The following is an 11,964-nucleotide window of genomic DNA, read 5'->3' as shown; positions in this document are numbered from 1 at the left end:
ATTCAAATGCAAATAGTTGGCTAACACAACTATTGAGTTGTGTTAGCCAACTATTTGCATTTGAATATATATATATTCAAATATTCAAATATTCAAATAATATATATATTCAAATAATATATATATATCTGTTGCCCAAAACCAGTTGGTTCATTTGGTTTGTAGGTAAGTTCTGGAAGATTTATTTTTAAAGATTTGTAATAAAACAGAAGACCAATGCTAATTCAATATAAACGTAAGTAGAGGTATAAAATGGCTGGAGAAAATAGTGCATGCTAGTACCTAAATACACCAGCTACCTCTCTTCGTGAGGAATGTCACCCATTTTAGTTCTAATCAATCAGTAAGAGACGGACACCTTGCAACTTCAACGAATAATGGTCTGAGTGACTTGGAAATGTAAATCTCAGTGATCGTGTAATTTATTTCTCTCCCTCCAGTCTCAGTCTGGGAAGGTGCATCCAGCTACCAGACAGAGCCCTAACAGCTGAGCATTCAGCCTTGCTGAAAGTCACTCTCCCTCACTGAGATCTTCTACAAATGGTGTCACTGCACCTCCAGATTCAGATGTGATTCTGGGTGCACAGTAAAAAATCCCACAGCTTCTTGCAGTATTGCAAGTTTTGTCACAGTATTTGTGCTCGTGCAGCGCAGGTTGGGGGCAACCTGCATGCACTGGGAGGGCAGTGCAGATGGCAGCTTCAATTCATAGACAGCTGCAGGAGTTCACATGCTGTTACAAGAAGAACCACGGTACTCCCACCATCTGACTAATTTCCGAGTAAATTAAATGTATATGTTACTAGCATCAAGAAACAATTGAGAATACATTTTTCAGAAGAAAAACAAACAAACAAGAATCCACCAAAACCCAAAACCACAGAAGGAAAACATGGACAGAAATTTGCAACTAAAATTTCTGTTCAGAAGTGTACAAAGAACATCTAATATGTGCTCAGCTTCAGAGACTCAGCAAAACCTTGGACTGCAACTACTTGCCACATTATATCACTGCCTTGATCTAATAAGCAACTACATTAATACCAGCTGTGTGGATAGAGGGAGGAAATATGAATATGTTCGTTAAGCATTATGGCCCCACTTATCTCCCTCATGACTTCAGTGGAGGTGTGCCATTTCGTGCATGACAAAATTATGGTCCCCAGTATCAAACCTGGAAGAAAAGCAATGAGAGTGTCACTTAGTACAAATTCTTATGAATTTCCCTGTCAAGAAATCTCTCTTATACTTACTGCTGGAGGACACATTCACGCATATTTGGATGATTAAAAGTTAATGCTTAGTTCAACGATTCTAGCAAGTTGAAAATCAATTTGCTTCCCACACACATTTCACTGTGCTCGTTTGTGTCATCTCCTCACATTCAATAATTGGTTTACAACTCTTATTCACATATTCCCTTGCACACAAAGATTAAACAAATCACAGAGCCAATATTCTGGTTCAACAGAGCACTTGCACATAAATGTTCCTAGAGGAATGAAACTTTGACTTCACATGCTTTCATGCTTCACCAAATCAAGGGCCAATTTAATAACATCTTAATAACCAAATGATCAAAACAGTTGCTTTAAACAAGAGATGAGTAAATGCCTCTGAAGCTTTGCATACATATGGAATAATAATTACAGTATTTACAAAGCAGTCAAATGGAGTTAAGCACTCATATCCCATGGAAAGTCAATGTGAGTGTAAAATGCTTGGACTACAGTCAGCTAACATTTGCCTGCCACAATGTCAGGAGTGACACAGCACTGCAGAAGTGTGAGAATAAAACACAATCATCAGCTTACTGAAAAAGAAAAAAAATACCACAGCAAAATAAATGTTGTTTTCACACAGCTGTCTTTTCTACTTCCCTTTCCCTCCCTAAACGTGGGAGTTCACAACCCAAAACCAAACATTAGGAAACCAGGAAATCTCAGTGGTGATCTCCACACATACCACCCTAAGAGCAGTGGACTTGCAACAAAACATGAACCACAAACTCGGGGAAAAATACAGTTCAGTTAGCACCTCCCTGGAACAAGACCACACCATGCAAGACCTACTCCCTGAAAAATTTGTCCTTACAAGACACTTTGGAGAAATTACACTTCCTTCTTATACTGCTCTGAAAAAGAAACAAGGCTGGCAAAACAGAGAAAAGCCACCTTTTCCTACAGCAGAGATCACAGGGTAGGGCACAGCTTCTTCCAATGCAGGACTCCCATTCCCTGTCCCCTTTATGCCACTTATTTGATATAAAAGGCCAAGAATTCATTGCAACTCCCCTGGGCCAAGGATACTCCTTGCAGGCACTAACTTGCTAAAGGCAGTTGATGAGCCAGATGCTACGCAAATTACGCCAGAAATGTTCTGAATGGGGTCCCACAACAGACCATTTTCACTGGCAAAACCCAGCATGGTATACAACTATTACACTCAGCCTGCCGGATCCAGGGAACAGGCTCTGCAATGGAACTGCACAGAACAACAAGACAGACAGATCTCTACCTACGACTCAGGCTACTCATGTCCAACCTCCTCCACCAGATTGCTAAAGGCTGCCAGCTAGTGGTGTGTCTGTGATATGGGAATTGTCTGAGAGTTGCGTGCAGAAACCCCCCCCAACTACTGCCCGGGACTGCTCTTGGAGCATGACCAGCTTTTGCCATGGCTTCCTGCTCAAGTTTCAATTCATCAGTCTGTAGCACCTGGATATTCTTTTCCTTGACTCCTGATACTGCATCCCTGTGGCAGGTTCAGAAATTCCACAGCACAGAGCCATGGTTTTCAAATTCTCCCAATTTGTAGGCCCAGTTTCCTCCACACAGGAACTAGCAGCTTACTGTCGTTGACATTTTTTGCTCCCATGACCCTAAGAAGCTGTCCACAAGCCACCAGATGGAAAACTACTAACAGAACTGCTGACCTATCAGCTAGGTCTAACTCTAAAAACCGAGAAAAGCTTACTCATCTTTTCTACCTTTAGTTACTCTTACAGTCTCCCAAAATAATTAAGTACAGCAGCATTCAGGTCTTTCTTCTTTCAAATGTTATTTCCCAAATACTTAACACAAATTTTTAGGCTGCTAAATCCTCTAGATCATGTTATCACCACAGCTGGCAAACCAGATGGCATGTTCTCTCCCCCAGGAAAGGTTACAGCTGCGAACAGAAACTCTATTGGAGTTCTTTTCTTGTGTGCAGTTTGGGTATCAGGTACTCCTAACAATGCAAAAATCAAGGGACTACAGCTGCTGCTGCTGCACCGTTACCTGCCTCACACGCCAAAGCTCTCAGACTTGCAGCACACCATTCCGCCTCTGTCTCTGTGCCATCTTTCAGACTTGCACAATTGCCCAGCTTTAGGTCTTACAGATCTTTTCCCATCCATTTGCATTCCCAAAAGTTTTCTTTCTCTACATAGCAATTGTTTCCCAGCTCCATCTCCAATGTTTTCATTGTGGAGCACTGAAGCAAAGGTTCTGGTTTTCCCCAAAATTTCTCTGCGAACTTTACATGGTCAAAACAAAACATTATTCACACAAGGAACTTCAGACACATATTATCAATTCTTTATTTTCTACTAGCTTAACAGCCCACTCTACTAAAACAGTCCACACCCAAAATAGAGAGCAAGCTCCTCAATTCTCAGTGTACATTTTGAAATGTTCTGGAACTGGGTAAAGTGAAATGCACAACAGCAATACCATGCTCGACCAGAAACTTAATTCAGTATGACTAAACCATTCCGTGATTCATCCTCTTATTCTCTAACCTTTTACAAACTTCTGGATTGCACACCCTCCTTAACATGGGACTCTCTTTATACCCAAGACTCTTTGCTTTCTTTTCACTCACAAAATCATTCAAAGTAGATACCTGTACTCAGAACCTAGGACCAAGAAGCCCCCGTGAAAGCTTCCAGGTTTTGCAGCAAAACAAACCCTTTAGCAGTAACTTAAAATTCATACCTTAACCTTGGTTTTTTATTCACGCAGCACTCTCTTCCACGAGGACTCCCCCAATGCTGTGCTGAACAGCTGCTAATTGGATAACAAATACATAATGCACTTCACCTGTTACTAGAGTGATTTTTTTTTTTTTTTGTCCTTAAGGGTGATTTTTGCCCATTCAGGGGATCTGCTTTGGCAAAGTCCCAGATATTGAATCCTATAAAAATACAGATCAAGAAAACTGCCTCTGCTTCACAAAGTTTAGAGAGCAAAAGTAAGCCTTAGAAGCACAAGGAAAGAGCATAATTTTTGTTAGCATAAGACAGTGGTCAGCAGAAGCCTACAGTGAGCTAGATTTCAGTAACCTAGAAAACAAATTCTTAACTGTGTAGCTTTGTGTAAATTCCTTTAGCACATAAAACCTTAAACTTTAAAAGTGTGACAGCACAGTCAGTACAGGGACAATGGTGATGATCTTAATGAGGGGGAGAGATGCAAACAGGCCTGGAAGTGGTAGCTTGTGCTTTACGCAACAGCAAAGGGAAAGCCAATACACTTCTGAAGCCTCTTGTCTTCAGCAGTATAACACACTGAAATAATGGGAGGACTGATGACGAGACCCAGCTGGATGATGGGGGTAGTGTGGACAATGGTGGTCTGAGAGATGAACTGCATCCACCAGAGAAGAGCACTCCACTGGCCTGGCCTGTGGAATCAGAGCCACACACTGAAGGAAGACGCTGAGGGCAGAAATACATATAGCTGAGGATGAGATGGGTCATCAACATGGATGCTGAGGAATGAATGTGAATGACTGAAAATGTGCCCAAAAAATAGTGCTGATAATGACAAGTAATTGTGAGAAGCTGGAAGGATGAAGCAGGAGCATAGAAAAGAAAAAAACAACAACAACAACAACAAACCCACCAAAAAACAGGAAAAGGTGGTAAAAAGGAAGATACAAGGCCCAGAAGGGGCAAACACCTGCACAACCTGAAACCAAAACAGGAAAGAAGGAAGGATAGCCTCGGTAGGAGGGCAGCTGTGGCAAAAACACAAAGGTCTCTGCAGGATATGCAAGTGACTGAGGTGTGTAGAAGGTGCCCAGGTGCACAGCTGGTATTTAGATGGAGTTACAGAAAGCAAGAGAAGACAGCAATGGGAGGAGGATGCATGATACGTGGCAGAAGTTAAATGCAGACACAGGCAACGATATGTCCTATGAAAGGGAATGGGTGGTGCAGGGATGCAGTATATGAATTTGCTTTCATGACAGGAGATAAGTCTTAGGAGGAAAAAGGAAGAGCAGACAGCTGATGAGAAGCCAATGAACAACAAGAAACCTGTGAGAGGAAAGAGTACAGAAAAGAGGCATCACAGACAAGCAACAGACGACCTATTTAAAAATACCACATATTATCTTCGCAGCAGTGCCACCTATGAAAGTGCATTGCCAGGGTATGGACTGTGCAACTGCGACTGCCTGGGAGAGCTTGTGGAGCATTTGGGGGAGAGTTACTGCCTGCTAGTAAGGTGCTGTATGCATTCAAGAAGTGGCAGAGTCTGTCATCCCCCATTTCTAGATGATATCGCGCAGCTTTCTGAATGACTCATATGCGGACCACCTTCAGTTTCCAGAGACACCATTCCTGCAGGAATACGTACACATCCAGAGTGGGCCTTGCACACACCGCTGCTGCAGCATCTTGGAAAATGGATGTTGCCAGACTATACAAGGAATCTCTGAGGTTTGTTTTTTAGAACTGAACTCATAACAGGGCTGGAATATCCTAGTGAACAGTGGAATATCGTCGTGAAATACTTCTCAGGTGTGTTCCTTATCATTCAAAACTCAAATTAAAAGGCAGAAAATGTTATTGTAAGGAAGTTTTTTTTTTTTTTATCTTCAAAATATTTTTGAAGCTAAATATTTAGCTGCAAAATACACAGAACATTTTCTCCAAGAAAACCAGATCTCTTAATTTACAGTATCGGACTATGAAAAAATAGTATTCCAAAGTATGAAAGCAGTGTACAAAAATAAGGAAGAACATCAAGACCTTTAATAAAAATATTAAAGTCTTCAGATTAACTTGATCTCTTGATGTGCTTTGCAGTAATCACCACAAATGGAACAGCAGAGTCCCTTAAAGTCCAAACGGAATTTGAGTTACAAAATAACTTGAAATTCTTAATCTATTTACAACATAAGGGCAGAAAGTGTTATTTTAAGGTGGAGGCACAGAAACAAGTTGCCATGAGATAAGAAGCTAACTTACAGCCTATGCATTGCACATTTACTGCGGCTGTCCAGGCATGTATTTTTGCCATATGGTAAAAGCAAGATACTTCTTTTATCTATGTGAGATTATCTCACATTTATACAACAGCTTCCATACATGCAGGCAGTTCAGAGGTACCTTAGCCTACTTCATGAACGTGTGTGCCAATGCCCTTTGCAACCACATTTTTGCACAGAAAAAAACCTTCTCTTGTAGATGACTTGCCATAGCCTCCAAAAGAGCTCACTTCCCTCTAGCTGAAAAGTACGGGGCATTCCAAAGATGAACTGCCCCAAGTGCTCAAAAAGCAGTCCCCAAATAACACCAGGGTTACCACCTAATAACATTTATATTTATGAGGTTTATACTGAGCCCTTCCCACAGCTGTAATGTTAAAATTTTAAGAAAAAAATTACTAGATCAAGCATTCTCAATATCCAGGTCTGGGTTTTAAGAAGTACTGCATAAAGATCAGTTACGTGGCTCATCCTCAGACATCCATTCTTGAATTCAGTCTTCTGCTGAAAAATAATCTTCATCTCTCACTTCTCTGTATTGCATTGAGGCCTCCCCCTCTGGTTCAAACCTGAGCATTTTTATATTCAATCTCTCTGCAAGCTTCTGTGCTGCAAGCTTGGCTTGCATTTCCTATATAAAACAAAAAAAAAAAAAGGACAGAAGTTAGAAAAAGTGTTCATTTGTCATTCTTATCCTGGTCATGAAAAAACTAATAGACTATAAACTTGACATAATATTAATAGCTCGAGTGGTATTAATTAGAAGTTTTAGTAACTAGCAAAGAATTTGCAGGTTTCTTTTCACACTTATACATAACGTGTTATTAATACTTGAAGACCTTTTAATAAGAGTTGCAAGTTGCTATGTGGCAGCCCTCACCCGTGAAACACTAATGCCAGCTTCAGCAGAACAAATCAGCCCACATAACAGAGCAGCTGAGCACAGTAACCACGTAGCACTAGCAATGCTTGTCTTCCAGCAATCTCAGCAAAAAAATCTGACTCCATTTTCCAAATAAATTACGTCCCTTGAAGTGCCAAAATAACCAAATTAGCAAGTGCTTTTAAAACAATAAGCAGCGACAAACACTTTTGCAATAGTTTCTAATTTTAACATTAGCTTGGCACTACCTGCAAAGTCAAAACCACAATCCATTACAACAGAATTTGTAGAAGTTTCTCAGAGAACTTGAATTCTTCAGGCACAGCATAAATAAAGGCAAATGCAGATACTTGCATATTTTAAGAATAACAAATACTGCTAGGCCTTCATTTATGAAAGAGCCAAAATCTCTTTAAAGACTAACAGGCAAGATAAACTTTTAAATTTCTAGTCAGAGGTGAAGTGAGTGCAACGAGGTTAGCAAATCAACACACCAAGAATAACACTAGATATCGTTTAATGCAGAAATAACATTTTCAGAAAGGATTCATACATTATCTAATTATATCATTAAAATAATCAAATATAAGAAAATGTGCCTTTCCTCAAAGTCTGCCCATCTCAATTTCATCATCAAATTCATCAGTATTAAACGATCCCTTTCATGCTTTCTTTTTCAGGAATGATCCCAATTATATAATTACTTTTCAGACCAAATCTTAAATTCGTACCTCATAAGCTTCTTTTTGCTGTATCTGGATTGCTATGGATTCCTCTATGGATAAGAGTCTAGCAGGGGAATGGTGAAGCGGTGGCAGCCGAGCTGCTGTTATGTCATTCAAATGTTTCTTGTCTCTAAGTCTTCTTTCTTCAGTAGTAATTGGAAAGCCAGATCCCCCAGGTGACTGACTGGATGAGGAACCACGTGATGATCCACTTTGCTCTCCTAATAATCTGGAAGAGATAAAACATTAAAGCTGTGACCCAAAATTCACAGCACAAGGTTGAAAAACTTCAGTTCCAAAACTACTTATTTTCAATACGCAAGAGTTGAAATGAAATCTGAAGTGTTATGACAACATAAACACATAAAAAATAAGCAGTGCTTGGAAAAATTAAAAAGATTTCTCTGCAGAGAGACAATATCCCAAGTTACTCCTTACAATGGACAAAAAAAAAAAAGGTATGCCAATTAATCAGCAAACATGAAATAGCACTGCTTTGGGAGTCACACAAAGTATATACAGCTACTGGTACAGACAATGTGAACTGCAGTTTTTTTAGAGGTGCAGAAAAAGCAAAAAGATACCTGTTATTAAGGTTCTACAAGTTCTAGAATCGATCGACATGAAAGTTTTGCCAATTGTTTAACAGTTTTGTAGCTTAAGCTATGAAATTCTCTGAAGATTCATGACAATTGCTTCAAATGAAGAATTAGACTACCGCTAAATATTGAGATTCTGTGACACAATGCTAAAGAGCCAACATATTAAACTTGCATATCATATGACATTAAAATAAACCCACCATGCTTGTTCTGTACCATTTCCAATTTTACACAAGTCAATTACATCACAAAAGGTTTTTCTATTCCATAATACTTACACATTTGGTTTAAATTTGCTTTTTTTTATGACTGGGTTCTTGGCTCTAGACTCTAGAACTTCAATATAATGTGGTGTCTTGGGGTGCAGGCTTCCAAAGATATTGCCCTTATGTTTAGCCATATTCTGCTCTTTTTCCAATACTTTTTCACTACTCTCCCTATCTTCAATTGTAACTTTTTGAAAGGCATCAACTAATGCATCTTTACTGTTATCCAAAGCAGCTGTATTTTCTGTACCATCCTCAGTATGGCTCTGAGATACCTGCTGATCATTTTTCAGTTGATTGTTTGTGGATGACTTGGAGATGACTTCACAAGAAAGATTCTGATCTTTTGTAACAGTCTTTACTTTATTATTTTTCCTCTGAGTCCTCTCATTTTCCAGAGCTGTATTTGTGGCCTCTTGCTCAATGCATTCTGCCTCCTGCCTTTGGGAAGAAATCTCAGAAACTTCTTTAATATTAGAGTTTTTATTCAAGACTGAGGAACCTTCATGGTTTGGAGTGTCCTTGTTCAGGAGAACTTCCTGTTTGCTTGTAATAATCTCCTCCTGTTTCACCTGAAACTCCAACCTGACAGCAGATAACAGCTCAGCCGTCCTTGCTAATTCTTCCTCTTGTAAAATGGCAAGCCTCAGCTTTTCAGCAAAATCAGAGATCTTCTTACCCTTATCTGGAAGCCTAGAGATGAATTTCCTGACAAAAAAAAAAATAACTATTTAACAAGATATAAACAATCCTATTTCAATGTGAGATACAAAACTGTCTTATTGTAATAGTTAATGTGGCAAGATCCTCATTCTAACATTACGTTTCTTATTTACATAGTGGTAAGTATGCAAAGCACTTGCAGCCTCAGAAACATACTGTGATAAAACAACTATTACATTTTTCTCTTCTCAAAGATGTAGCTTCTGCTCTGAAAAGTGCAATGTACGAATATCGTTTAGTATTTTCATTTAAGTGAAATACACATATTTTTCCGACCGTATTCCCAGAAATAACCACATAGCTGCTAGTGTGCATGGCTGCAGGCTGTACCACCACCCGGACGTGTGTCATTTGAAGGCTCTCCCCTGGCTGTGACCTTGGCAGCCCGGGCAGGAGGGCGCTGCGCGGTTCCACAGGGACAGAGGAGCTCCAGGGGAGTCAGGGGGGCACAGGGCCCGCGGGCAGTCCCTGAAGAGGGGAGCCCCGCATCTCTAGAGAGCGCCGGTGCTGCGACAAGAGCCGGGAGCCCCTGCGAAGTACACGCAGCTTCATCAGCCCCCGAAAAGAGTTAAACCAGAGGAAGAGGTTTGACCGCTGCCGCCTCCCGCGAAGCCAGCGGGAGGCCTGACCCGCGCCTCGGCCCCCGCCCTCCGCCTCTCCTTACCGGTCCGTCAGCAGCCGCTCCTGCCGCCTCAGCATCTCCCGCAGCTCGGGGAGGCTCCGGCCCCTCAGGCCGGCGCCGCCGCCCGCCTCTGCCATGCTGCCCCGCACCGCCTCTCACCGGGGCAGCCGCCCGGGCCCGGCGCCGCCGGCGCCGCTTCCGCAGCTCCCCGCAGGCCGCCATCTTACCGGAAGCGACGGCACAGCGGCAGGGCCGAACCTGTGGAAACGCGAAGGCCGGGGCGACCGCTGCCTGAGGCGAGCGGCTCCGCCCCTCCCGCCGCTTCTTCTCAGGGAGGGCCGTGGGGGAAAGATGCCGGGGAAGAGGGGGCGAGATGGGTCTCCTCAGGGATCAGCCCCAACGCTGGGAACTTGTTTGGATACATCCACAGAAGCCCAAAAGAACACCAGACGTTTGTTTTCTGTCAGCTGAGGCAGTTGTCGTGAGGGGCGGGGAGGGGCCCACACCGGCCTCCCCTCAGGGTGGGCCTGGTGCTATGGCGGTCCCCACACGTCCATCATGGTCAGCATCCACCCCTGTGCCACAAAATTCTCGTTCTAAAAACTGACTTAGTCCTCAAGAAACGTATTTCACATTAGCCTGGATGTGAGAAGTTGTGCAGAGCAGAGGCAGATTGCTGTTCCTGAGCTCAGCGCTCTTAGAATGCTCAAAAAGCAGCAAAAAGTTCAAGTGTTTCTTATTTTGCATTTTCATTGGTGAAAGCCATGCCTTTTCCATGTATTTGCGTGGCTTTAACAGACCATTGATTCCTATGTAGCACTCAAGGTTTAACTTTCAGAGACTTGTTAAAGTTTCCTTTACGTGGTGTTTATTTTTTAACACGTTTATGTATGATACAGAGACTGAATATAGAAACTCAGCCCGTAGCATAACATTGGCCTGCCTACTCCAAACTTTCCCAACTGATACAAGCGCCCTGAGCTTTAGTGAGCCCGCTCCTGGTAGTAATAAGGTTGTTAGCAGAGTGGCAGTTCCCAGGTGCCAGATGTCAGCCCTTTTAAGTTGATCCCAGTGGAGGTTTCTTGATCCAAGTACTAGCAAAGAGGCACATTTCTCAGAGATTGTTCATAAAACAACTGTTTTAACAGGATGAGCGAAGGGCCTACCCCAGAGGGACGGGAGGAGGAAGCACTTTAAAATGGCTGCCCGCCCCTTTGTTTGCTCAGCTGGAGGGTGAATGGGAAGGCTGAGGGCCAGGGGAAATGAGATTAATCAAGTAGGCAGCTACCCATGGAAAAAAATACGCCGATCAGGGTGAGAAAAGCCACATTAAGTGACTAGTTGAAGAGACCGTTTCACTGCCTGTAATGCACAACCTGGATCATCTCCTGTGGAAAATCCCCCAGGGAATTTTGCCTAAGAGTTCAAGGAAGAGGAAATCACAGTCAGTTTTTCTCACCAGGAGATCACCCACTGTTCAAGGACACAGATTCTCTGAATTGCTGCCTCTGTAATGCAGGCCTAAGTCATGACATCTATGCCACCTATGTAACATTTCTGCATCTTGTAAGAAGGAATGCTTTATCTTGCTTTTTAGCCTCTTTCTCCTGTGCAGACTGGAGAAGGTGGGAAGGCTGGGCATGGAAACAGACCACCGCTGCTGCACATATGGAAGTGAGTCTAAAAGAACAGTCTCATAGACCCGTTCTCTGCACTTACATGATGATGGTTCATCTCAGTTCAACTGCTGTTATTACATGCACAGGTAAGTAATGCCAGTAGTGACAGCAGGTTTCAGCTTATGTGCTAAACTGCATAAACACAGAAAAATAGAGCAAAAAATTAAGAGAATAAAGTCCTAATAACATGACTCCTGCGAATC

General features: G+C 42.1%; 1 protein-coding gene across 1 annotated transcript; it reads right to left on the bottom strand.

The window, feature by feature from the left end:
* Positions 1-3,567: 3,567 nt before the first annotated feature.
* Positions 3,568-10,279, bottom strand: POLR2M (RNA polymerase II subunit M). The gene is made up of 4 exons (XM_074156636.1): positions 10,125-10,279; positions 8,750-9,445; positions 7,876-8,098; positions 3,568-6,892 (listed from the first exon to the last, which is right to left on the bottom strand). The coding sequence occupies exons 1-4, from the start codon at positions 10,217-10,219 to the stop codon at positions 6,755-6,757; spliced, it is 1,152 nt and encodes a 383-aa protein (XP_074012737.1). The 5' UTR covers positions 10,220-10,279; the 3' UTR covers positions 3,568-6,754.
* Between the last annotated feature and the right edge of the window lie 1,685 nt (positions 10,280-11,964).

The sequence above is a fragment of the Numenius arquata genome, chromosome 11, assembly GCF_964106895.1.
Source record: "Numenius arquata chromosome 11, bNumArq3.hap1.1, whole genome shotgun sequence".
In the NCBI taxonomy this organism is placed as follows: Eukaryota; Metazoa; Chordata; class Aves; order Charadriiformes; family Scolopacidae; genus Numenius; species Numenius arquata.
This window is presented reverse-complemented; position numbering and strand designations above follow the sequence as displayed.